Here is a 27,436-nt window from a genome sequence, read left to right as displayed (position 1 = left end):
CTGGAACTCGGTTCAGCTGCCTGAGAAATTTTGCTGGAGATCTTGCGAGAGGCACTTTTTCCTCATCTGAGACTTCCTGACCGAGTTTCCATACTTGTAGCTTACCATGGAGCCGTGCCATCCCTCACCCATCCCCAGAGGGAGGGGTCAGTGCCCGTGGCCAGAGGGAGGCCTGTCTCCTCTCTGCATCCTGTGTGCTTGGGGAAGGAGGGAATCTCGGTGCCCTGATGCCTGGAAGGCCTGTCCTGCGACCTAAAACCACGGCTGCCAGCACTGCCTCACAGGTGGCAGCTGCCCCTCGGCTCCTCCTCACCTGGCCCCCACCTGTAAGCTGCCCAGACCCTCACCTCTGTGAGCATGACCAGCCCAAGAAGGAAGGAGACGGCTGACACTCCAAGGATGAGGACCTCCCTCCGGTTCTTCTTGCGGAACACGCGGGGGTACATGTCCACTAGTGCCGTCACCAGGCTCTCTACGCACACAAACTGATGAGAGGGCAGAAGATGGGAGGGACAGAGCTCCCCAGTAAGCTCCATCAGCCAGCTCCGGTTTATTGTCCCAGGGCAGCCCTGCAGCCTCCCCATCTCAGGGTCCCAGAACTGTCCTTGCCTGGCCAGGTCGGGGCCACCCTCAAACTTCCTCTGGGGCCCAGGAGGGCATCCGCTTCTGACTTCGCCCTGTCCCCAGCTGTTCTAAGGTCTGTCTGGGCATCAAGCCCAGACTCGGGCCCGCTGTTCTGCTCCCGCAGCCCCCACACCCTTCAGGCTCATCTCTCATGCCCTGAGCGGCCTCCTTGCGTTACCTGGCTGTCCAGTCCCAGGAGGACCACCATGAGGAAGAAGCAGCAGGCCCACAGGGGGGAGAAGGGCAGCATCACCACAGCCCGCGGGTAGGCAATGAAAGCCAGGCCAGGGCCTGCAGCAGGGACAGAGGAGCACAGCCAGCTGCCTGGCCGCTCCCAGCTACCTGCACTCCCCCGCTTCCCAGGGTGGGGCTGCCGAGCAACAGGAGCCACCAGGGATGTCGCCCCAAAGTCACCATCACCACCACCGTCCTCTGATGGGAGAAGTCACCCAAACCTCTACCAGGGCCCCAAATTCCCAAGCCCCCCTCCCCCACTGCATTCCCATGGGCAGGAACAGAACCTGGAAGCTGTAGGTGTAAAGCGCTTGGGAACTAGAAAGGGGGTATCTCACCTGCATTTATGTGAGCTCTACCCCAAATCCTCAGGCCTTACTCTCTAGATCTTGCCCCAAATCAGAGGTTTCAAACTTAAAAAGAGGTCAAGCCAGGCAGGCCATGTACGTGTGTAAAGCAGATCCAGTGAGAAAGGAGGTGGGGCCTGATGAGATCCACCACTGTCACATGCCCCTGGTAAGTCCGTTCCTGCGCTGTGTCTACACATCGGACGGTTCCAAAGACAATCTCTCCAAGATGAGACTGGGCCTGCGGCCATCAGTGTACCACCTCGGCACCCACAGCCTTTTCTGTCACCCTATAGTGGGTGCTGGCATTAATTTCAGGGTACCATTGACATACATCCTCTCAAATAAATTAATGTTCCTGTCAGCTGGCTCAAATGGCAGGAGCAGATTCACATGCCAGCACCTGGGTTTGTCCACAGGGTGCTTCCTTTGGGAAAAAAGGGAGTGCCTGCATGACCCTGTTGGGCATTTATCTCTTCGTGCCCACCTCCTGCACAGGAGAGGTGGGGGTGCACTCCCCCAGCCTCACAGCTCCCCAGTGCCTGCCCAGGCAAAGCACTTCACACACTGTCTGGCACACTGTGAGTGCTTAGTAACAGTGAGACGGCACCCTTTCTCATAAGAATCAGTGATGTCAGCAGCCTGATGTGTGCGTAACAGGGGTGGGCTTGTGAATGCTATGGGAAAAAGTTGTCTTGTTACAAAGAGTGCAAGTGGGTAGTCAGCAAGAATAGGGGAGGGGCAAGAGAAGCAATTTCACTTACGCGGATGGGGTCCCACCCATATTTAAAACCAACAATAATACTACATGGTGGAAAGGCAGTCACTTAAAACTGGAGAAAACTCTATGTGCCGATATAAACTTATGGCTGAGATACAATTTAAAGTGAAGCAGACAAAGCAAGGTATAGAACAGTATATATAGTATGTTATCTGTTGAATCCTTAAAATGAGATAATAAAGAGAAATAGTAATATGTACATTTTACTATTGTGTTTATGTACATACAGGCGGTGAGATTATCTTATATGCTTAAACTGTTCCTGAAAGGATAAACAGGACCCTGATCACATTGGTTGGAGGCCAGTGGGAAACGTTCACCATCACCCTCTGAAGCCAGAATTCCTGCTCCAGTCCCCCCAGGGCTCCCCTGACAGGCGCCCATTCATCTCCCATAGTGCAGGGGACAGGAGAAATGCCTCTGGATCCCAGGGACGGAAGGTTTGAACGAAACTCCCAGAACCCACGGCCGGGACCCTCCCCCGCACACCCACCTGACTCGGCCACCTCGGAGATGGGCACGCCCTGCTCCTGAGACATGAAGCCCAGGATGGAGAAGATGGCAAAGCCGGCCATGAAGCTGGTGCCGCTGTTGAGGAAGCAGAGAGCGATGCAGTCCCTGTAGGAAGGGTGGGGCAGGTGGAAGCAGGCAGGGTCAGAAAGGGGTGGCAGTGCTCAGCCTCCTGTCCAGAGCCCACAGGAACCCCGGGGGAGCACTGCCCCTCACACAAACAGGAAGCTGCCTGTCCCCGCCCTTCACTGAGGCGGGAGGGGCTGCCCAGCAGAATTAAGACGAGCATTCACGGGCTTGGTTTTGCTCCCCCCAACTCCACTGCTTGGAATACACCAAGGTACCCTGAAAGAATATGGCTCTAAAGAAGTACAATATTAATCTGAAAAATGCCACATGGCCTCCCCTTCCCACTGAATCCCACCACACTGCCTGGGACACTATCACCCTGACACAGTTTAGTTGGCATCCCACGCGCCAGAGAATTCTTAGTCACCAGAATTTGATTTGAAATTCATGATATGCTTTGTTTTAACTAATGATAAAATTGGCTAAAATTCTCTGATATGAACAAGGTAGGCCAGAGGGAACCACTGGAAGGGCAGAATATAAGTGGGCAACAATTCAGCGTTTGCTAGGGAAATGGCTAAAGCAGGCCAGACTGAGGCTCCTCCACACGACGCCGTCCATGACTCCTCGGGCTTGCTGACCCCACAGAGCCCACCAACCCTGAATTAGGCAGCGGGCTGGGCCCTGCTAGGCTTCCCAGCCAACCACAGTCTGCCGTGCCCAGGAAGCAATCCCCCAGCTCTTGCTGCAGTTGGCTCCTCCTAGCACCTGGTAGCCCAGGGGCACTGGGATGTGTGGTGCAGATGGATGGGGACAGGCAGATCCACGACCTGGCACCCTCCACAGCACCCCTGATCTAGCCAGCTTGGGGGCAGTAGTGATGCTGGTCCGTGGCCTGGCTCCCCGCCCAGCCCCCATCACCTGTAGCAGTTGTTGTGGTACTCGTTGTAGCTGCCCAGGGCAGTCAGGCACCCTAGACAGATGGCGAAGGAGAAGAAGATCTGGGTGCCTGCGTCCATCCACACCTACACAGGGAAAAGGTGAGAGAGCTGCAGCCCCAGCTACCAGGCCTGCTGGGCCCCCTGGGGGCACACAGCCCACGGCTGGGCCAGGCACAGGCCAAGGGTGGCAAAGCCCTGCTCTCAGCCTGCTCAGGCAGCCCTGCACCAGTATCCCAGTAGGCTCTACTTCCTGGGCCACTAGGTGGGCTTCTCAGGCACTCTCAGGATGGCGTAGGTGTTAGACATTCCAAGAGGACTGCAGGGCCCATGGTGGCGGAGGGTGGGGTGAGAGGTGCTCCAAGTTCTCACAGCGGAGACATACCCTGGGTCCTGCCTCCCCTTTCTCCCGTCCTCGGCTCTGCTGGCCGTGTGACCAGCTGGGAAGGAATTCAGGGGCAGGGTCTCTAGGCTAGGGTCCTTAATATCAGTGCCATCTCAAGCGTGCAGCTTTGCCCCTTGTGTCTCAGAACCCTCTGTCCGAAAAACAGAGAGAGCGCTCCCCAGCGGGTGACCAGAATGCATCTGAAAAGAGCTTTGTACTCCTTGTGGGGAAAACAGCTCTCCAGCTAAACGGAGGGCACGGTTGTTAATGTTATTATCTCAGCTGGCCAGCCCAGCCTGTGTGTGCTGTAATTTAGACTTAACAGCTAGAATAACATCCCAGAGAGAAAGAACATCAAGGCAAACAGGACTAGGCGACCCTGAAGATCTGCAGGAGGTGGGGTCATGGGGCTCCAGACCATTCCCCCCCTACCCCCACACCCTCTGCCTTCAGAGGATGTGAGCACAAGGGAGCACCAAGCTACAGATGAGGACAGCGCCAGGCGGTCCTCCACTTCTTGTCTTTTGCCTACACTGCCCCCCATACCCCGCAAACAGGCCCCTGCTTTCTGCCCATAATACTGAGCTCCCAGGGCCCACACATCAAAGATGCAGCTTCTTTCTGTCCAGAACTCCTAAGTCCCTTGCCTTCTCTCCCTGCCTCCTTAACCATTGCCACCCTCAGCCTCCCTTCTCTCTCTCCCATCACCCCCACCCCCACCAAAGCTCCCATTTCCTGAGCATTGTAGTGGGTCTGAGAGGCCCACTGGCAAGCTGGCAAGACCAGAGTCAGAGTGACTTCTCAGCCAGCGTCCTCAGGTGGGACACTGCATCTCCAAGCCTGAAGAAGAACCCAGAAATCTGTATTGCTTTCAGAGCTCCCTGAGTGGTCCTAATGAGCAGGCAGGAGCCACTGCCCCAGAGCCCCTGAGAACAGGCATCAGGATCCACTAAGACGTGCACTCCTCTTGTGGTACTCGCATGCCTACCAGAATGGGTTCAGAGTGGGGAGAGACGGTGCCCGAGAGGCGGAACCCCTTCTGCTCACTGCGAATCCCGTCCGCAGGGGGTTCTGGGAGGCAGGAGCCACCACCAGGAGAAAGGGGTCACAGCCAGAAGCGCAGGGGACGTTCCAGAAGGGCCGGGGCTGGCAAGGAAATAGCAGGCAGGAATGGAGACACTCGGGACAAGTCTTTGACTTGAGGGGAAATTACAGTGAGGAAGGGAAAAGGGCTTTCAGGATTTATTTCAGAAGCTAGAGAAGGAAAGGGGCATAATGGAAGCGAGAACTGAGGGCTAGAAGGGGTGCCTCACAGTGTGGCGCCTCGGCTGTTTGAGGAGATGCTCCTTCAAGACATCTCAGATGCTTTTTAAACCCTGTCCCCCAGATGCTGTGAGGATAGTCATCTCAGGAAAACTCAGCCACTCGGGTCTGCAGGTCCTTCCTGCCTCGCTCAGCAGGTTATGAACAGCTGAAGCAGGGCGTTGTAGCAGGAGGCCCTGAGCTCGCACAGAAAGGGTTACCCAGGGTAGGAGGTGCAAAAGCTGCAAAGACAGGCTCATCTGCCTGAAGGCCGGGTTACTTCTCAGTCTTGAGATCAGGTGATCCCTCCCAAACAGGTCGCCTCGGGCCTGGGATGTTTGCCCCCAGTGCCTGGCAATGCACAGGGGGCGTTCTGACCCACAGGTTTCCAGGACACCCTCTAGTGCCCTCACAGACCTTCGGCACCTGCCCACACGCAGGCAGGGGGCGCAAATCCCGCGGTCGTGCAGTTCTGAGAGCTGGGACTTGGGAATTAAAAATAAGGTAAACTGTGACTTGGCAGTTACCTCGCCCTGAGGGGGACAGACTAAGGCTGAGTTGGGAGGAGAAGTTAATGAGAACAGAGGAAAACGCAGCAGGAGGGCTGTGAGTGCAAAGTGCAAGGGTCAGCTGGGGACCTCGGAGCAAAGCCCCCTCGCTGGGAGCGGGGCAAACTCCTCCCTCTGAGCAGCTGCTGCGTGACAGGCCTGCTGCGCTGGGGCAGGAACGGGTCTGAAGAAGACCTGAAGACACCGCGGAGCAAGCTGAGCTGCTCTGTTCCCACCGCCGGCGCCCAGCTCCCTGCCCATGCAGGAACCCGGGCGTCTTTGGCTGGGGCAGGGGACTGATCAAGAAGAAAACAAGTGTGAAGTACACTTGGAGTGTGAGCAAAAAAAGAGTTTTTGGCGGGGGACAGAGGAAGAGACCTCTAAAGATCCAGGAAAGATGTTTTCAACTTTTGGTCCAACCCCAAGGATTATTATATTTACTATTTTTAGGAGGGCAATAGTGTGTAATGGAAAAAGCCTGGATTTTAGAGCCAAACTGAACTGGGTTCAATTCCTAACTCCTTTAAATACTAGCTGTGTGATCTTAGGCAAGCCGCTTAAACTCTCTGAACCTCACTTTTCTTGAAAGGAAAATGGGTATAGTAACAAATAAAATAATGTATGTAGAATGCCTAATGTAAAAAATACTAGTCCCCTATCCTTCCTTCTGGAATGATAAAAGGCAGCCCTTGACACTCCCAAAAAACTCATATTCTTTGGAAAGTGTGTATCATGCTGATTAAGACCACAGACTTCAGAAGACTACGTGGGATGAAACTCGAGCTCCCCCTACGTGCTTGGTTTGTGATTTAGGGCCAATTTCTTAAGTTTTCTAAGCTTCAGTTTCTTCGTCTGCAACCCCTAACTCATGGGGTTGTTGTGGAGACTGTGTCAGGCCCTACGTGAGGGGCCTGGCAGAAAAATAGCGCACAGCAAATATGGTGGTTCTCCCTGCTCTTGGTTGCTGCTATGATTTTTAAAAAGCAGCTCACTTTTCAGGGAGAAGGAGGTCTCACAGATCTCAATGCACCATTTCTACATAAAAAGGCTCAGCCTAATCAATGGTTCCAACTTCCTCCCTAAACAAACCCTTCATTAGAATAGTTTAACACAGAGATTTAAGGGTTCAACGAGAGCTCCTTGGACACCCTGCCCTCAGCCCCATGCCCTTATCAATCCACCAAAGAGCAGCAGAACAGACAAAAGGTCAGGCAGGGCAAGGGAAGGAAGCCAGTGCCCAAGTGCGACAGGGCACCAGTGCAGTCCTGAGCCTCCAGGGGCCCTGCCCCAGTGAGGAAGGGGCAAGTCCCAGGGAAGGCCAGGAGTGGCAGCAAGCCAGCAAGAGATGAGACAGATAGACCCACCCTGTGCCTGCCTGACTTCCCGCTCCCTGACATAGTGCTTGGCAGAAAGAGATGTCTTTGGGTTCATGTTGCTTAGCAGGAATTCTGCCCCTTTCTCAAGTGCCAGGCAAATGTCAGTTGGAATTACCGCAGTTCCTGGGGAATGCCAATGACGTTCAAGGAGGGTTCTGGCAGAGGCATCCCCCCAAGCTGGTGCTGCTCTGTTCACTGACGACAAAGGCCTGGTTTCTGCATGAGACCAGGACCAGGCAGCCAGTTAGTCTGCTTGGAAGCTCTTGGGAACAGCTCCCTCCCACGGCCTCAGAAGGCACAGGTTGCCTGCGCAGCCTGCAGCTGGCTAGGTTAGGAAGGGTGGTCTCCTGGAGAGCAGATTAAAAGGTTTTATTCCCTGCAGTCATGCAGACACAGAATTATTACTTTCTCTACTCTCAGAGCTGAAGGCTCTCTGGTCCACCTTCTTCATATTGGCTGGAACCATTATTATATAACAAGCACTATACCTAGAATTGGCCAGGCACATAATAGGTGCTCAACCAATCTTTGCTGACTGAATGGGTTGTGAACAAAGATAAGCAGAGAGGGACTTTGCCTTGAAGAGATCATAAAGTATGAGGGATTTGTCATCATTCAGACCTGGATTCCAGCTGCAGGGATGAGGATGGATTATTTAAGCTCTCTAGGCTTTAATTTTCAGTCTATAAAATGGAGATACTCATTGATCTGCTATGAGGACTGACTAAAACAATGCATGTGAACCTCTTCACAATGCCAGGGACACAATAAGGACTCAATGGTTATTAGCAATAAACAGTAGTTCAGGACAAATAAGGCCTTGATCACAGACGCCATGAATCAATTCCAGAAATACAGGACCCCTCTTTCCTTTTCCTTGTTCAACCCACCTGCCTGCCTCCCTGCCTGGACATGTCCCCCGCTTCCCAGCCTGACCTCCACCTGAGCGGTGGGCTTTGGAGCCGGGCCGCTGGGCCCACACCTCTGCTGCTCCAGAGCACAAAGGCCCCCTCTTGCCCAGGGGATCCAAGCCAAACTCGAGGTCTAGCCTTCAAGGCTTTCCCTCGACTCTGCTGCCCCAACAGCCTCCTGCTTGCTACCTGCTCTTCACCACAACCCATCGATGCCAGATAAGTCAAAGGCTGTGATTTACAAAATAAAAACACACTTTGCTTGGCTCACCAGTAAGTGCTGTGTGACTCTGGGTCTCCTTTGCTCATCTGTGCAATGACGGGTTTGCACTAGATGATCTCTGGGGCCCTTTTAGCTTCAAAAATTATGGTTCTACAGTTTGGCTCCAAAACCTGACTGTAACCCTTGTGTCCCACATGGGGCAACAGCAATCTGTATTTCCAATATGGCTACCAAACGGGAGGGGGGAAGGATAGGCTCTTGTCCTCCCAGAAGATCACTGAGAAATACCGAGGATGTAGGGCTACGTGACTTGAGGGGGTTGTTTCTGCGTCCAGCCGCCCGGCTGCTTCTGGAGCCACAGTGGTCCCAGCAGAGCTCAGGATGGAGAGCCCCCAACTCTGTCGGGGTGGGGGGGGCTGTGAGAACCTTGAGCTGGTGGATCACCCCCAGCTCTGCACAAGGGGGCGCTACTGCCTCTGTGTACTGAAGCCGGCCCAGAGGGACCCGAGGGACTGTGTGCGCTCCCGCTTCTCTGCTCCACTCAGCAGTTTCAGGAAATGTGGGGACGCCTCCCCTGTACAGTGTTGAAGAGCCATCAAGTGTGTCCTCAGTGCGAGGGTCCCCCGCCCTGCCTCTCACAGGGCCCCTCGCAGACACAGGGCCCTGGGCATGCATGGAGGGCTGTCTGCCTGGTGCTCCGGGGAGGTGGCCTCCAGGCTGGCAGTGGCATTGCAGGCCCTAGGCGGTGCTGCCTGACTCCCCTTGGCCCTCTGGGGCCTGCTCTGCCAGCTTTCAGAATGGTGGCCAAGCAGAAGAAGAGGGCCTGTCAGAGGCTGTGGCTTCTTATCTAGGACCTGCTCACAAGTCCCCAGCCAGCCAGCGAGCCTCCACAGAGGCAAACCCCAGAGGCTCGGGGGGTGCAGGCCAGAGGGGAGGTCTGGGCGGTAGGAGGCCAGGCCTCTAGACAACGATGGAGACACACCAGCAGCCCAGCTGGAGCCGATGGGGCTGCGCCGGGATGGGCCTGTGGGCTCAGGGAGTGAACCCGAGTCAGCTGGTGGACAGTTATGAAGCAGGGAAGAAGCTCAATGTGAAGAGACTGTCAAGAGAAATCATGGCAAGGGGGATGGGTTGATGAGGGGGAAAGGGTACCTGCCGCCTGTGAGCAAGGGCTCTTAGTGACACATTTGCAGCCCCTAGGAAGTATTACTAGGGCCTCAGGTACCCCTGGGCCACCTGGCGCTGTGAACCGAGGAGGGGCACCACAGACAGCTGATAACAGACGCCTGGAGACCCCCACCTCACCAGGGGTGCCTAAGGTCAGGCCAGGAACAGGGTTCCAGACCATAGCACAGGGGAGGCCAGTGGCCGAGCGCCTCTGGAGCCACATGATGGCACTTGTCTGTGGTTGCTTACCTGGGGATCCCACAGACGGGTGAGGTTTGGGTACAGGTAAAACTGAATTCCTTGGGCTGCCCCTGGTAGTGTCACCCCTCGAATTAACAGGACCACCAGCATGAGGTAAGGGAATGTGGCTGTGAAGTACACCACCTGGTCAAAGGGCAGATGAGAGACAGGAGCTTGTGAGTTAGGAAGGAGGGGCTGGAGATCCAGCCCAGGCAGGAGACAGGAGTGCCCCAAGGCAGAGGAGGCCCAGGGAGCCCCTCTTCTGCCCGTCCCTCCCACCCCTGCAGCTGGTGGGCTCCGTCTGCCCTCTGCCTTGAGCCGTAACACACCTCTCCCTTCCTCCTGCCTGCTTAAAGTACTCTCCCTCCCCCAACACATACCCAGTAAATATTTGTTGAATGACTGAATGAACTCAGGCATTCTCCCAGTGAGTGTGCTAGGAATTATGGCAAGTGTTGTATGAAAAGATCTGTAACACATGATCCCTGTCCTCACAGTTTACAAGCTTAGCATAATCAGATTCGGAAGGAAGCCTTGTCAGAGGCCTCCGGCGCAAGGGTCCAGAAGAGCTCAGAATGCCCTCTAACACCCCATGTACTCTAGGGCAAAGAGCCCCTCAAGTTCTCAGGTTGGTTGGGAATCACTTTGAGATTAATAGTCTCAGTGGAATCCAAAACAAAAGAACTTTGTATGAACTAGAGAGCCAGGAACCGTGTTCAGTTTGCAGTGGGAATACACGTGGTATATTCCAAGATCAAATGCCTCTGGAAGTGTCCTTCCTGTCTTTCTCTCTCCCTCTCTCCCATTTCATTTCCCCAAATACTGGAAGGGCATGGGATTGAATCAAGGAGAGACACAGAACCAGGGAAGGGAGCCACAGAAAGTCTTTGTGGGGCCATTCCTTCCCATTTAGGGGACTCCTGGGTGACTGAGCTGGGGGCGCAAGCAGGGGAATACCAGGATGGGAGGGGCCAGGATCTCTCCAGCACACACCTTGCCCGTGGACTTGACCCCCTTCCAGATGCAGAAGTAGCAGATGACCCAGGCGAGCAGGAGGCACAGCGCCAGCTCCCAGCGCAGGGCCCCAGGGTGCTGGATGCCGTCGGAGAGCTTCAAGACCCGCCTCCTGCGGAGAGAGGGCTGAGCTGGGCGGGCTCCACCTTTGCCAGCACTTCAGTTTGCAGCCTGCACGTAAGGCGGCGGAACCGTGCTTTTGTCTAAAGGCTTGTCAGCCCATTTTTCTTGGATCCATGAGGCTCTACTTTACCCAGAGATGGGGGTAGATATAAAGGGAGGCAAATATAAACTATTTCCAGGGAAGTGTGCTCTGGGAGGCTGAGTACCACCTTAGAGGGAGAGGCAAACACGTATCTGCTCACCAGTTTTAGGATGTTTTGATATTGGGAGTTGTGTCCTGGGTGAATATCAATATTAGAGGGAGAGGCAGGTGAGAGGCAATGCAGCTGAAGAAGAGGGAGGTTAGGGGTGTGCAGATATGCTTGAGCATCATCCAGTAATGGGGGAGTGGGTAGGCATGTGGGGAGGACAGGCAGGCACAGCCCAGGCCACTGAGACCAGTTCTGCATGAATCACAAATACAGGCACAACAGAAAAAAGCCACTTAGGTGACAGGGCCACCACAGAAGGAAATGGAAGCTCTTCCCACTGAGCATCCCTACTGAGGGAACCTGTTCCCATGGCCTTCTTTCCAAGACTGCAGCCCACATGGGGATGGGGGAAGGCCCCGCTTACTCCCAGAACTCGATGACAGGAGAGGTGGCGTTCTCAGAGGTCACATTCAGGGAGCCTTCGGTCCTCTGGAACTCCACACAGTGTTCTACCCGTGGCCCCAGGGAAGGAAGCGAGAGAAAATCATTAACCAATATTTGACATGACTGGAGAGAGTGGGGTGAAATTCTAGGTGCATTTGCCCCCTGCTGCCGCACAGCTCACTCGCCCTCCTCCTTCAGAGTGTCCCCCAAGTGTCACCTTCTCAGTAAGGCCTCCGGAATGGCTCTCTTCAGAATCGCACTCCCACCCCAAAACTCCCAGTCCCTCCTCCTGTTTTATTTTCCCCCATAGCACTTCTGACACAACATATATAACTCTTTATTTTTTTATGGTCTGTCTCCCACCACTAGAATGAAAACTCATGACGGCAGGATTTCATTTTGATACATTACCACATCCCCCTGCTGTGAACAGGGCCTGGCATATCAGAAAGCTCGATAAATATCTGCTGAGGGATCGAGTGCCCATCGAGGGCTCTGGCCAGGGATCTTGTCACCTCCCTCAGAGCTTCAGCACACCCCGAAAAGCACTGTTTCATCTTGACAGGACAAGCTGTCCTGTACTCTTCAAGGTGCTCTGAGTAAAACCAGACTCACTAGGAGAAATGTCAAAAATGTCATTTTTTTTGTACAAAAAAGCCCCAAAGCCTTGGGTATTGAACTTGCCTCGGAATCATCTCAGAGGCCCCTCGGTCAGCCCCAGGGTAGGCAGGCCTGATAATGCCTTGAAGCAAAAGCCCTAGGCTACCAAAAATCCACAAAATTTTTACAAGAGAAACTCCACTGAGAACTGGGTAAAATGACCATCTGAGGAAGAAAAGGAAGAAGGGAGTGAGGGAAGAAAGATAAAACACGTAATGACAATGTCAGAAAACCACAGATTCTGAGCACTTGACTCATTCAACAGAATCCGCTCTGAGCACTCGGGGTGTGGCCAGCTCTGGGGGGCACAAAGGCTGGAGAAGCAGCCGTCTTTTCTGCCCCCTCATCCTGCCGCTTGGTGGGAAAGCTGTCCCGACAGACTAACGGTGAAGTGAGGGCAGCAGGAGGGCCCGGGGTCTGCGCAGGCACCACTGGATACATTTGGGACACACCTAATGAATCTCGGGGTGTCACAGGAGGTACCTCCAAGATTTGACTTTTCACTTGAAGAATGGTGGCATGGAGGTGGTGGCAGAGATGGGCAAAGGAATGACTGAAAAGGGACCCAAAGTGTGCAGGAAGGGGGGCCTTGAACTCCACGCTAGCTACAGCAAAAACATGCTTCCTTGGCAAGCAAGGATCCAATCTCCAGTTCAGAAACTGAGTAACTCCTCTGGACAAGAAAGACGAATCACGGCACAGGTGGGGCCTCAGTGCCAGGCCCTGGGAGATGGAACAAGGGGAGCAAGAGGCAGTGCTGCGGGTCCAAGCAGGACACTGCCCAATAAGCTTTCCACCTGCCCCGTCTGATAGGGCAGCCACTAGCCATATGTGGCTATTTGCATTTTAATTAATTAGAAATGGTATAAAACCTTAAAAATTCACTTCCTTATATGCATAGTATATACACATATATATATATACTCATTTCAAGTACTCAAGAGCCCCCTGTAGCTAGTGGCTGCCATATCAGAGAGTACAGAGAACATTTTAAGTGTCATAGAATGTTCTTATGGACCACACTACCCCAGGTGTTTTTTATTTTTGCCACTTTCAATTCATCAGACTCAGTTCTATTGCCATGTGGTTTCTTACAAGAAAGTCACACATAGTCTTACAAGCACAGGAGAAAATTGATTGCTATTAAAAATTATATTGAAGACATATAAAACAGTTTATTCTCTAAGTCGAGATGAATTATGAGTTGAAAGGACCTAAACAGTATGAGAAAAAGGACATGAAAAACAAATAAATGAGCAAATACTATATACATATATCAAAGTAACCGTATTTCAAATTGAAATAGATGGCTTAACTACACAAAGAGAAGTCAGTTCTATTTGCATAATACATGAATTCATAATATGTGAATTGAATACATTAAATTTTCTTAAAAGTCTGTGACATTTTACGTATGATGCTGGTGAATTTTCACTCTGATCTTTGATATAAGATCTCCATGATCCACTTGGCAGATTTCTAGTGTGTCCCAAGTTAAGGTTGGGGATTGGGTGCCCAGGCTACAGGGACCATCCGGCTCACGATTAACGTGGCAGAGCAGCAGGAGGAAACAGTCGACTTTACCTGTGTTCCACTCATGGCGGCAGCTTCCCCAGGGAAGGTCGATGCTGAAGCTGCTGAAGAGGTAGAAGAGGGCCCAGGCCAGGACGATGATGTAGTAGATGTTGAGGAGGATGACAATCATCTGGGAGGCATAGCCGATGCCTGGTAGGAGGAACTGCAGAATTGGGCCAGGGACAGTGGACAGATTCCTCACACACCACCCACCCCTGCTTAGGAGACAGTGTGGCTGCAAGTGCCTGGCCCTCTCCTCTCCCTCCCTAGCAGGCGGAAGGCAGCCCTTCCCAGGGCAGCAGGAGACGTCTCTCCCTGCCTTAGCCCACTACCCCAGCTTCCTGGGCACTTTCACCCTGATCTGTTCTGAAAGGTCACTGATTCAAAGTTACTGTTAAAATGTGCAAGACTAACGCCAAGATTGCAGGAGTTAATGTTCCCTGGAATTAATCTGATATATTTCTGAAATATAAAAACACATGTTAAGAGGGGGAACAGACAATTCACGTAGGAGAAAATACAAATAGATCCTCCCTAAGAACAGCAGGTGTGCAAAATGAAACAATAAGAGGTACCATTCTGCATCTACAGCCCTAGAGACATTTTTTTCACAAATGATATAACTGATTTCCAAACTTAGCCACATAGTACAATTACCTGGGATATTAAAAAAAAAAATCCCAGACCAATTAAATCACAATCTCTGGAATGGGGTACAGGCTTCAGGATGCTTTGAAGGTTCCTGGGTGATTCCAATGTACAGACAAATTTGGGAACCACTGACAACTCAGGGTTGTTAAAGATATGGAGGAAAGCAGCTTCCTCCTGTCTAGTACATGGGAAGTCAGGGTAACACTTCCACAGGTAAATTTAATAAGCTGGACCAGGAGGCATCAGCTTGATTGTTCATTTGATCCAATGATCCTAATCCTTGGAATTTATGCCAAAGTAATAATTCCAGAAAAGTTGGGAGGGGGGGAGCCATCTCAACAAATGTACAAAATAGCAGAATATAACAATTGTGTAAGTGGTTGAACAGAAGCAAAAAGCCCAAAACAGAAAGCTATTAAGTAAATTATGATATACCCATTTAATGGAAGTTTATGCAATCATTAAATTACTATTGTATAGACTGTGGGAAATAAAACTAACTGAAAAAAGAGACATAAACTGTGCATATTTCATATTAAATAGAATTATATAAATTCTATAGAGAAAGAAAGAAAGGATGAAAAAAAAACTGCCAAAACTGGAAACACCACATATCTTCACTGGGAGTGGTTAACAAACTGTAGCAATCCAAACTGTGGAATACTACTCAGCAATAAAAAGGAGTGAAAGATTGGTACAAGAACTACCTGGTTGGATATCAAGGGCATCAGACCGAGTGAAAAGGCCAGTCTCAAAAGATTATGTACCGTAGGAGTCCATTTATACAACATTCTCAAAACAACAAAATTATAGAGATAGAGAACAAAGTGGTGACCCCCAGTGACTGGGGGGTAGAGGGCAGGGATGAGTGTGACTATAATGGGTGTGGCATGATGGGCATCTCTGCGGTAACAGAGCAGTTCTATATCATGATTGTGATGGTGGTTACACAAATCCACTCATGTGACAAAATTACACAGAATTAAACACACACACACACACACACAAAGTACGTGGTAAACTGGTGAAATCTGAAAATAAGGTCTGTGGACAGTTACCAGTGTCAATTTCCAGGTTTTGATATTGTTCTGTAGTTATACAGGATGTTAGCATTGAGGTGAAGTGTACATGTGATCTCTGTACTATTTTTGCAACATGCTGTGAATATGTAATTATTTCAAATAGAAACTTAAAGAAAATCCTACAGAGAGAAATATTGAAATAAAATACCCTAAATTTTGAGCAGTTTTTGGGTCAAGATGGTAGAATTATTAATGATATTTTTTCTCATTTAAAATTCTCTTGTAAAATGTTTTATAATTAATTAGACATGTCTTAAAAAATATAAAATCATTGCTATTTATTTTTAAAATATAGCTAAAGTATCTCTGCCCTCTACTTATGTAGCCTAAAGCCTTCTCCTGCACACTGCCATGGACTGGGTGATGAGTCGGTATTGGGCCCACAACTGGAGGCTCTAACATAAAGACACAGAGCCATACCTCAGTCAGCACTGTTGCCAAACTACCCAGTCATTCCAGATAAAGCTTACAATCACTAGTGCAAGCACCCTGGAATTAGGTACAAAGCAACTCACCCTCGAAAATGGGGCAGATCTTCCTCCAGGCTGTGATGCCTCCCTGGCTGGTGTACTGGCCCAGCGCTGTCTCCAAGAGGAAGACAGGAATGCCACAGGTAAACAGAAAGATGAGGTAGGGGATGAAAAAGGCACCTGTGGATGGGAAACAGGTTGTCCATTGCCTGGCACTAACCTCCTCATGGGCCACATTCATCTCCCATTGCCACCCCATACTGGCAGGCAGAATCTCAGGGGTGGGGGACACATGCAAGACTGCAGGGCACATCTGTCCATGTGTCTGAAACCATAGCAGAGATCAAGAATCACCAAACTGGCTAACTAATCCCTTTTTTCACTCTGAGTTTCAATCTATACTTACTAAGGTTTGCTCCCCATCAAACATCAGTTACTGTGTAAACAGCACATAACTTGTATCAACAGCAAGAAGCTCACTGAATAACGGATATCTGGGAGCATTAACACAACCCACAGACTACAATTTTTTCAAGGAGATGATTGCTTTTAATGTTAGATAGGGACTTTCAGCAGGCTAAAATCATATTTCCCTTTACTAATCCTTTCTGCCTCTGTGTTCAAGATCGTTGGCTGAGACAAGTCTACTGATGCCAGAAATACTGGCATTTTCTCCACCATGGACCTCTATCTGCTGGCAAGGTGAAACAGGGGAGTTCACAGAATATGAGAAGAGAGAACTGCACAGAGAGGGAGGTCCAAACACCTGCAGAGGGATCCTTTCTAGCCATCAGCCGAGTGCTGGTCAGCATGCAGATGTGAGGAAACCACCCAAGGGAAGGGAATGAACCATTCAAAATGATTGAGAATAATGGTATTTACACAGGGATGGGAAGAGTGCCTGTTCCCACCAGCCAGACTGGAAAATCTCAGGATTCACAGGGCACTGGGAAGAGAAGGCATTTCCTCAGAAGTGGAGAATAATTAGCCCTAGGTTGAGCACAATTCTTGTTCTGCCTAACAAATCTTAAAAGGAAAACCTAAGAGGATCAAATAACTTCACTGGTCCCAGAGAAAAGCTCAAGAATATTTACAGAAATAAAAATATTAAACAACCAATCAGGCAAAAATCATCAGGTCTAGCATCTGATCAAAAATTACCAGGAAAAAGAAGCAGGAAAATTTTCTCATCATGTGTAGATAAATCAATCAAACTCAACCCATAACTTTACAGATGTTAGAACAAGCAGATGGGGATATTAAAATGGTTGTTATAACTATATTCTATATGTTCAAAAAGTTAGAGAGATGAAAGATATTGAAAAACACCCAAATCAAACTTTTTGAGTGAAATAAGCCAGACAAAGAAAAACAAATACCATATGATCTTACTTATATGTGGAATCTAAAAAAAGCCAAATTCATGAAAAAAGAGTAGAATGGCAGTTGTCAGAAAACAGGAAGATGGAGGAAATGGGAGATGTTGGTCAAACAGTACAACCTTCCAGCTATAAAATGAATAAGTTCTGGGGATTTAATGTACAACATGGTGACTATAGTGAACAATGCTGTATTATATACTTGCAAGTTGTTAAGAGAATAGATTTTAAATGCTACTACCTCTGCCCTCAAATAAGACAATTACATGAGAGAATGAAGGTGTTACCTTATTGCAGTTACATTTCACAGTATATTTGTGTATCAAATCATCACATTGTATGCATTAAACCTACATATTTGTCAATAATATCTCAGTAAAGCAGGAAAAAAATATTTTTAAAAATAGATCTGTGGTTGCACGGGGACCAGGCAGCAGAGGTCAGAGGAGGAAATTTGGGAGAGTAATTAATTTGTTCATTATCTTAGTGTTGGCAATGGTTTCAGGGGTGTACACATACATCAGAACTTATCAAATGGTACACTTTAACTATGTATGATTTACTATAAGTCAATTATGCCTTAGTAAAATTGTTGATAACAGAAATTAATGGGGAATAGAGCTCTCCAGATCTTAGTCTACATATGGATTGTAGTCTACATATCTATTATTCAGGCACCGAGGGAAGCCCTTGATTATCACAAGGGCAAAGAAATAAAGATCATAAACAAACAATTCAGCCTAATATGTCCATAAATTAATCCAGGACTTGTTGGGCAGGAGGGGGAAATTAGGGAAGGAGCAGTAGCTGATAAGTCACCGCTGAGTGCTGGTACAGTGCAGACAGAAAGGACAGGGAGACAAACACAGAGAATTTTCAGCCAAGCTCAAGCCCCAGCTCCCCATCTTTGTGCTACCTGCTCTTTCCCGATAAACTAAGCCAATTATTAACTGCGGTGAGTCCCTGGTCAGCTGTGCTCCCCTCCTCTTCTGCCTCTTTGAGCACCTGGGCAGCCTGCCACAACGGACAAGGTCCACGCTCACCAGGCAGAGCCTCTGGCCCTATAGGTGGGGAGAGGGTGAGGGGTAGGATGGAGCCCAGTAGGGACCCCGGTGTGTGGGGAGTCCTGTGGGGTGCTCTGCCTCTTTCACCACCCAAGTCACCACTACTGACAGAAAGGATGGGTCCAGGAGATGGCGGAGGCGGTTCACAGTTCCCCGCACCACCCCGCACACCCCCATGTTAGTCTCCTTCCCCGGGTTCTAAAACATCCTGGCATTTTCCCCATGTGTAGTCTCCCACTCCCCGCAGTCTGGGCTGAGCTCTGCGCTGCTGCCCTTCCCCCACAGCCCTGCTCCTCTAAGACGCCTATTTCCGGAGGTCTGGCTGAAACACTGCCTGTGTCACCTCACATGGGGTCTCCAGTCCCAGGGATTCTGGGCGTTGAGAAAGTCAGTCTGCCAGAAACCAGGATCCATGCCCATCCTAGAGAGGAATCATTCTGCTGGCCACCCTCCTCAAAAGGAACATACTCTTTGGTGGCAATCATAATGTTCCAACTACTATTTTAAGACATAAACTGGTGATAATCCACATGAGCAGCAAGCAGTGAGCACACGTGAACCATTCTACGCTGTGATCAATACCAACCAGGCCAATAGTGGGCATTGATTAAGTCAGTTACTAAAAATGGTAGCAAACTTTCAGGTATTAGTAAAATAACTATTACTCTTACATGAAGAAAAGAGAAGTGCCTCCTCATCCCTCTGTTCTGATGCTGATCTGCAAACAGCATCAAGGCAAAGCTTCCCTGAGGCCGGACACATTCGCTCCTGTCCACACCGAAGCCCCTGCACCCACTACCCGCAGTCTGGGCTGAGCTCTGCGCTGCTGCCCTTCCCCCACAGCCCTGCCTCTCTAAGACGCCTGTTTCCGGAGGTCTGGCTGAAACACTGCCTGTGTCACCTCACATGGGGTCTCCAGTTCCAGGGATTCTGGGCGTTGAGAAAGTCAGTCTGCCAGAAACCAGGATCCAGGGAGCTGGAGGGCTTCAGACGGGGCCGTGTTCTGAAGGGCACGGAATGCAGGCCTTCTGGGGCTGAAGAGCCCCGGGGAGGGGAGCTTGGAAGGGCCGGGACAGACGGAAGCAGCTGTCCTCACACAGTGGGTCTCCAGCTGGTGCTTGGTGGCTGCAAAAGCTACAGATTCTTAGCACAGGTGGCCTCTGCCCTCATTTTCAGCAACCTGGACTTAGAAATTAAGTATAAAATAGTTGGTAGATGGTTTCTTTCTGTCTGGGCTAAGATTGGCAGGCAAGTAATTTGAATCCCCTCTTGGTGGAGTTGAAGCCTAATGCCAAGCCCTCTCCTGCCACTCTGCCCGGGTCATGCCTCTTGAGCCATGCCATCGAAACACCTCACTCTCAGATTTGTTTCTTTAGTCCAGAGCTTCCTCCCAAACTCCAGACTCACGTGTTCTACTGTCTAGTTGACATCTCCATCAGGATACCCAATGTATATCTCAACTCAACATTCCCCAAACTCAACTCCTTAGTTTCCTCTTAAAAACCGGATCCTCTCCTGGCCTTCTAAGCTCAGTAGACAGCAACTCCTGCCTTCCAGTTGCTCAGGATTGCTAAGACCAGGTGGCAGCAGTGGAGGTGACAAGTGTCGGATTCTGCAAATCTCATCTGGGATCTCCAGTCCCAGGGATTCTAGGTACTGAGGGGCTCAGTCTGTGGGCAGCAATGGCCGTGGTTGCTGGAGGGCTTGCAGCTGAAGACCCCTGCTCTGAAGTGCCCAGGATCTAGGTAGTTGGGTAGAACCAACAGTTCTGAGAAAAAGAAAGGAATCAAGGATAATTCCAGAAATGTTTGCCTTATAACTGGTCTGTTTCTGCCCTGACTCCCCGACAATCAGTTCTCAACATAGCAGCCAGAGAGATTATTTTAAAATATAAAGTCATGTCAATCCTGTTCAATGCCCCGCCATAACTCTCCATGTCACCAAAGTAAAAGCCAAAGCCTTACAATAGCGGCAAGGACTGTGACCTGCCAGCCCATCCTGCTTACTTCTGTGCGTCCCTCCCTGCGGCTCCTCCTTCAGGACCATCAGGTCTCCCGTGGCCTTTCCTCGAAGCCCTTCCACATGGCTGACTCACTCCTGCTAAGCCTTTGCTCACACGTTCTCAATGTGGCCGCCTCCACCCACACTCCTGATCTTGGTTCTCCACAGCACTGGTTAACTTGTGATGTGCTATGTAGTTTTCTTATTTACTATGTTTATTGCTTATTGCCCATCTCTCTCTAGATCGTGGTGTTCACAGGGACAGGGAATTGGCCTGTTTTGTTCATACATATGTCCCAGCAGTTGACAGGTTGGCAGGTGGTTGGTACCCAGGAAGTAACTGCAGTCGAATGACACAGCCAGGGCCGGGGCCTGTGGGCCCTGTGCTGGGGGAGCTGACTGAGATGGGGACTCTAGGGAGCCATCAGGGTGAGGCCGGTACTCGCAGTGGATTGACCTCAGGTCCTGGACAGCAGGGAGGGTGTTTACCGAGGAGGTGATGGATGCCCGCCTCCTCCCACTCGTGTGCCCAAACAGCCTACAAGTTGCTTCCGAGCTGGGTGGCTTCTGTACACCACTGTCTCAGCTTCTCTGGGTTTCGGCCACAGTGTGTAACTGTCCGCCTGTTCTTCTACCATATTCCTGCCTCAGTCCTTTCGCTGCTCTGGAACTCACTTCAAATTAGTTCTACCTAATGTCAAAGCTTGAAAGAACCAAAGAAGACTTCAGCTATATTTCTAGTTTGGAACTAAAATTATGCTTTGTGGACTTTCTCATCACTGAACAAGTCCTCCCCTGCCCCAAGCAGAGAAGTGGCTGCGTGACGCTCTGAAGTGGGAGGAAGGGCCGGGAGCAGGCCGACGGTGCCCTCCCTGGGCACGGCGCCGCCCCAGACCACCCAGGACCCTTCTCCAGGACTTGCTCAGAACGTTCCTCTCACCCCTGGGGGTCCAGACCCCAAGCTGAGAGCCACAGGTCTGAATGAAACCACTGAACCAGGAGAAAAGGGGCCAAACCAGTCTAAACGGCCCCCAGGCCCCTCCCTCCTCCACCACAGGGGCAGCCGAGGGCCCTGTCACAGAGGCAAGTGTCTCCTTTGATGAAGAGACGAGGAGGTGACAAGGTGAAGGATCATTCTCTGTAGGAGCTCATTTTGCTTGGGCGTCAGGCAAGTTAAATGAGGAGTAAACTGCTGGGACAGCAAAAGCAGAGCAGCAGGCCTCTCCGGGTCCCTCCAGTGGCCGTACATACCATCGGATAGGCCCTGCTGCCTTAGCAAAGAAGCCTTTTGTTTTCACCCGGTGGCCCTGGATGCCTCAGGCCCCTCAGGGCAAACCTGGGCTTCAGTCTCTGGCTCCAAAGCCCCAGAACACTGCCCTCCAGCTGCTGTCTACATCAAGGAAAAGAGGAACCCCCAGGCCCACGCTCTGTCCAGGGAAGAGCTCGTGGGTGGTGGTGTCAAGGACTCCATGAAGAGGACTGCGTCCAGGACCCCTAAGAAGTCTCCACGGTGAATGGGATGCACTTGCAGGAAGGCAGACCCTATACAAGGGCCTCCTCCTCTCCCACCAGCACTCATGTGGGAACCAAGGGCCCCAGGCACTCTCCTCCAGCCTGCTTTCTGCCCAAGACACCGCAGGCACCTGCGGCAGCTCAGCCCCAACCCCTGCCCGACAAGCCCAAGCCCGCAGGGCGAGCTCACCCTGTCGCTGCCCCCTTCATCCCCCTCCCCAGCCCGGTTCTGCCCTAGACCTGGAAATCACTCTCCACCTCTCCGTGCCATTCCTGCTAATTCCCAGGCCAACCTTTACCCAATTCCACAGAGGCTTGCGGAAAGCTGCTCACCTCCTAATCTTTCTGCCACGTGAGGAGCTAAGCTGGTTACTAGGTTCCAGATACAGGGTCCCAGGGCCCAGCTTAGCCACCAGACCCCTCCTCCCCGCTGGACCAGCGCATCCCTCCACCCACTCTCTGAAGGGAGCCTGCTCAGGCCTGAATTCCTACACCAGCATGTGGAGTCCAGGACCAGGTCAGAGAGAAAGACCTCTTTCCCTCAGTGCAGACTGAGCAAAGTCCTGTGATTTCAGGCTGCCGGCCAGAAATTCCTGAGAGAAAGGACATCCCAGCCCATTCCCACCCCTCTGGAAAAACACAAGTTGACTTCCAACCCCAGGGCCAATCCCCAGTCGCCACCATCCTGAGCCTAAGGCTCCCGGAGCTCTGAGCATCTCTGGGCTGCCCTGAGCCTCCGTCCTCCACTCCCTGCTGTGTGCTTTCCCTCCAAAACCACTGTGAGCCTGAACTGGATGAACATGGAGGCCCCTGCCCCTCTTACAAAGGGAGGTGTGACACCAGGACACCGCCCGGCCTTGTAGCCCAGGAAATCACCATCCTCTTCACCATTTCTGCCCATGACCTGTCTTTGAATTTCCCCCCTCCAGCCAGCTGCACCTCACTGCAGACTGGGAGCCCCCACCCCTCCCAGCTTTCCCCATAAACAAGGAGATGCTCCTGGTGCTCTGGCCCGAACCGTCAGGCCCTGGGAAGTCCCTCTGAGGCTTCCCGCAGAGCTCCGGGCTCCCTGAGAGTGAGTTAGTGCTGTCGGGGTGGCAGAGTCACCCAGGGGCTGGCAGGGGGGCACGGAGAAGCCAGGAAGACCTAGTCAAGACTTAAGAGTCACTGCGTCCCCCACACGGTCTCAGTGGGCAATTTTTAAAGGAAAAGCCACTGGTTATGTGTCGAAGCGTATGACGCCGGCAGGGTTAGGGTAACGCCGTGGTGCCAGCAGAGTCGGGGAAAGACACAGAGATGCAGCTAAGGAGTCTCCAGACCAGAGGATGGTTTGGCCTCAGTGTCATTTTCAGTATAGCTACCATTTATTAAGCATTTTACATACATTATCTCTAACCCTTACAACAACCTCGAAAGGCAGGTACTGCATTCTCAATTTACAGAACAGTCAGTAGAAGCTCTGAAAGCTTAAGTAACTTGGCCAAGATTACACAGAGAAGAAGTGGCAGAGGCAGAATACAGCTCTTGACCCACTGGTTCCAAGGCTACACTCACATTTCCGTGAAGCCACCCCATCACCGATGCCACACTGTCACAGCCGGTATAATGTATAGTAGGGCATATGGTGCCACGCTACCCTAGAAGGACCCCTGGGGAAGCCACGCACTGCCGAGACCTCCGTCTCCTGCTGTGCCCCTAACGACTTCCCAGCTCCAGGACCCTGTGCATCTCTGGGGCTGCCCAGAGGGGCAGCAAGTGCAGGACATGGAGACATCCCCCTTCCAGGGAGGGGTGGGTGGCGCTCACCTCCCCCATTTTTGTAGCAGAGATAGGGAAACCTCCAGACGTTGCCCAGGCCGATGATCTCCCCGGCCACTGACAGCACAAACTCCATCTTGTTGTTCCAGTGTCCCCGTTCCAGGGTGCCATCTTCCTCCACCTTTTCCGTGACTGGGAACACTGGTTTTGTCTCTCTGTTACTGGTTGTGCCCGAGACCCTGCTATCCATCCCACCTGGAAAACAAGCAGGGTGCTCTGTTAACTGCTGGGAGCCCTGGGAGGAAAGCCTCTCCTTCCTTCCCCTATGAGCAAATCCCCAAGGGAATCAGCGCAGTGGAAGCAGGGGAATCTCTTCTCCGTGTCTGAAGAACCACGTCCCTGCTTCGCATCCCTTCCTGGAAAGGCAGGTGACAGCTGCTGGGATACACATTTCACTCCTCTTCAGGAAGGCAGCTCTGATGCAGAAGCACGGATGATGCTTCCACGGCACAGGTTCTCTTGGGTTGGGGCTTGTGGACACAGAAGAACTCACAAGGCCCCTGGGTCGTCCAAATTCTCCCTGCCACCCTGAAACCAGCCTTGTTGGTATCAGCATGCTCTCCAGTTTCTTTATTCTGGGAACAGTTGAAAGGATGGGATTTTTACAGATCCTCAAAGCCACCAATTTCCTTCGAAGGAACTGACTCTTAAGAAATCATCGTGACTGGGGGTAAAGATTTGGTATTGAAAATGTTCATTGTTTCCAGCAGCAAAAAGTGAGAGTCTATGAATGTTCAAAAGTGGTATCTAGGTTAATAAATTTGGCCACACACATGCAATGGACTACCATGTAGTCATTAGATGTCATGTTGCAGAAGCATAATGAAGTGAAAGTTGTTCACAGTGTGTGAAATGAAAACAGAAATAGCACATAACAAAAGGGTCATGATGGAAAAAATATTTTATAAAGTATATATATGCATTGAAAGATTAGGATATCCACCAAATGTTTCTTCAGTGGTTGGATTATGGGGGTATTTTCCTAATCTATATTTTCTACATTTTCATCAAAGAATATGTTTTCTTTTGTAATGTGAAAATAAAAGCCAGTTTTTAACATAATCCTTCCAAAGGAATGAGTGAAATTGAGTGGGACCAGGAATGTGAATAACATGAGCTGTTCTTCCTGGCTGTTCCCTCCACCTCCCTGGAATCAGCATGAGAGAAGGATGAAAATTATTCTCCTCTTCTCTTTCTCTTTACTGGTGATGACAAATGTAGGAACCTCTGACTGTGGAGAAGGCAACATAAAATGAATAAACCCTCCACTGCCCTATTTTAGAGGCTCATTGAGATTGAGGAAAAGATTGGACATGGCTCACAATTAGCAGCAATCACTATCAACCCTGAGATGCAAGTGGGATCAGCTCCGCAGCTCAGCAAGGTTAAATAACATGTCTGCTGCCACACAGCTAGTGAATTTCACAGCCAGGATTTGACCCCCTCGGTCCCTCCTCTTTCAATTACATCCCTTGATTACACTGGTTGCCTAGGTTTATCAGCACATCTAATGTGAGCATTGCCTAACGACTCTCCCTTGATTTTGTACAGGGGCCCCTTTTCTGGAGAAGTAGGCAAATGGACTTTTTTCTACACCTCAAGAAAAATCCACATTAGCAGGCCTTTCTCAGTGGAAACCACATCTGGCTATAGACTCTCCTGCGGCTCTGCCTGCCCAGTGAGGCTGTCCAAGGGATTCAGAGAGCCAGAGAGAAAGCCAGGGAACAGGAGCGCCTTTGCTTACTTGATAAATTCTAGAGTGGTCTGCAAAGATGATGAGCGAAGAAGGGGAAAGCCAAGCAGCTGGTCCCAGGAAGGTTCCTCATCTTTTGAGAAGGTTGGCTGACATCCTGTGCTGGCCCCGGCCTCCCTCTACCACCTGATGATGTCTTCCAGTGATGGAACGGCCTCCCTCCACTTCTTCATCCTCCCAGACCCTAGAAGAAACAGTAGCCCTCTCCTGGACCCCTTAGCTCCTGAGGGTACCATTTCCCAGAGAGGGCATGCTGCAGTGGGAAGGGCACGAGCCTGGAGCCAGGCAAGCCTGCCTTCTGGGTTCCAGTCTCAGCTTTGTGCCGTACCACTTGCCACCTGACCTCGGGGAAGTTAATCAATCAATCTGAGCCCAAGTTTGCTCATCTGCAAAAGTGAGAGCAATAGGCCTTGCTTAGCTCTAAGGACTGAACGAGGAGATGTATGCACACATATGAACACCCTTCGTGAAATAACAGGCACTTGAAGTTTTATTTTACTACAGTCCCAGCAAAGGATTGTTCATTGTTTCATCTCACAGAGGAGAAAACCTTTGTTTTCTTGGAATTAAATCGAAGGTTCTTTTTCTCTAAATCACGCTGTCCCTTAAGTCGACAACCACTGAAGTTTCAGAAAGTCAAGAACACAGCATATAGTCTTTGCACACGCACAGATGAATGTCAGAAACGTATTTTCTAGGAAAGGATCAAAAACTCCTTTGGTTGTAAGTCCTGTGCTTCCCAACAACCTGTAGTGTGAGACTGAGGGGAAAAAAAAGAAGAAAATGTTACCAACCTTGGTGCAGCTGTTACCAGAGGTCCCGTCGGGGAAGAAGGATTAGCCAGGGGAAGGGGAAGGTGCTGGCTATTTAAAGTGTGGCTCCAGCTCCTACTGCACTTGTAATTCTAAACTTGGCCCAGCCCACATTCTGCCCTCGGCCTCCCCCTCCTGTTTCCCTCATGCTCACACTCAAGTGACTTCACAGTCTGGAGTGTGAGCTCCACTTGGAAGGCCCGCCAGTTGTGTGTGCTCTGATGGGCAGCAGGCTGTCCTCCTTGGAGCTCACGCTCCTCCCTCCTGGTGACCTGGGGGTCTCTGGAGAGGGATCCTGCCTTCCACCCCTTCTCCGCCTCCCATGCTCCTCTGAGTCCATCAGGAGCAGGTGTTTTTTTGGTCAGGTGCTGTGTAGATTAATTTAAAAGTATATCTTTTTGCAGCTTACGATTGGGCATGGGTGATGATTTAGAGTAAAGATACATAGTTTTCAGAACTCTGAGAAGTCAGAAAAACTTTGTAAACACAGATGTGCACACACACACACACTCAGAAGTCTAGAAAATTAGCCACTAAACAATTAATAGCTTTATTTGGAGAGTAATGCTGGAGTCTGGAGATGAAGTCAGGGATATTTTTCACTTCTGCCTTTGAAGCTTCAGTTTTCATTGAATTTTTTAATAGTGTGCTAGAATTGTGGGTTTTGGGTTTTTTTATGGGTATTTCAGTATTTATTTTATTTATTTTAAAGTGAAATGATCAGCATTTTTAAAAGCAAAATTTATTAATACCTTTGAAAGACATATATACACATACACACAAGTAAATGTAAAAATGTAAGTTTAAAAACATGAATATTAAAAACACACAATTGGAGTTTTTGGGTATCATTAATATACAATTACATTAGCAACACTGTGGTTTCTAGATTCTCCCCATTATCAAGTCCCCACCACATACCCCATTACAGTCACTGTCCATCAGTGTAGTAAGATGCTATAGAGTCACTACTTGTCTTCTCTGTGCTATACTGCCTTCCCCGTGTCCCCCTCTGCATTATGTGTGCTAATCGTAATGCCCCCTATTTCCCTTCTCCATCCCTTTCCAACCCCCCCACCCCCACCCAGGCCCTTTCCCTTTGGCAACTGTTAGTCCATTCTTGGGTTCTGTGAGTCTGCTGCTGTTTTGTTCCTTCAGTTTTTGCTTTGTTCTTATACTCCACAGATGAGTGAAATCATTTGGTACTTGTCTTTCTCTGCCTGGCTCATTTC

General features: G+C 50.4%; 1 protein-coding gene across 7 annotated transcripts in view; it reads right to left on the bottom strand.

Moving 5' to 3' along the window:
- SLC6A13 (solute carrier family 6 member 13) overlaps positions 1 to 26,328 on the bottom strand; it is a 29,260-nt gene extending 2,932 nt beyond the window's left edge. For 2 of the 7 annotated variants that reach the window (XM_036907858.2, XM_036907889.2), the window contains exons 1-11: positions 26,187 to 26,327; positions 23,628 to 23,834; positions 15,911 to 16,045; positions 13,672 to 13,812; positions 11,408 to 11,492; positions 10,649 to 10,781; positions 9,665 to 9,799; positions 3,487 to 3,590; positions 2,480 to 2,604; positions 803 to 915; positions 348 to 485 (exon numbers count right to left, since the gene is read on the bottom strand). In XM_036907858.2, coding sequence (XP_036763753.2) covers positions 348 to 485; positions 803 to 915; positions 2,480 to 2,604; positions 3,487 to 3,590; positions 9,665 to 9,799; positions 10,649 to 10,781; positions 11,408 to 11,492; positions 13,672 to 13,812; positions 15,911 to 16,045; positions 23,628 to 23,829 — 1,311 coding nt within the window. In that variant the 5' untranslated portion in view covers positions 23,830 to 23,834; positions 26,187 to 26,327. Of the gene's footprint in view, positions 1 to 347; positions 486 to 802; positions 916 to 2,479; positions 2,605 to 3,486; positions 3,591 to 9,664; positions 9,800 to 10,648; positions 10,782 to 11,407; positions 11,493 to 13,671; positions 13,826 to 15,910; positions 16,046 to 23,627; positions 23,835 to 26,186 lie in introns of those variants that run through there. The other 5 variants (XM_036907867.2, XM_036907877.2, XM_036907882.2 and 2 more) reach the window with 5 other exon arrangements.
- Positions 26,329 to 27,436: the final 1,108 nt, after the last annotated feature.

The sequence above is a fragment of the Manis pentadactyla genome, chromosome 14 (genome assembly GCF_030020395.1).
Source record: "Manis pentadactyla isolate mManPen7 chromosome 14, mManPen7.hap1, whole genome shotgun sequence".
Lineage (NCBI taxonomy): Eukaryota > Metazoa > Chordata > Mammalia > Pholidota > Manidae > Manis > Manis pentadactyla.
Note: the sequence above shows the minus strand (reverse complement) of the source record. Positions and strands in the feature narration are given on the sequence as shown.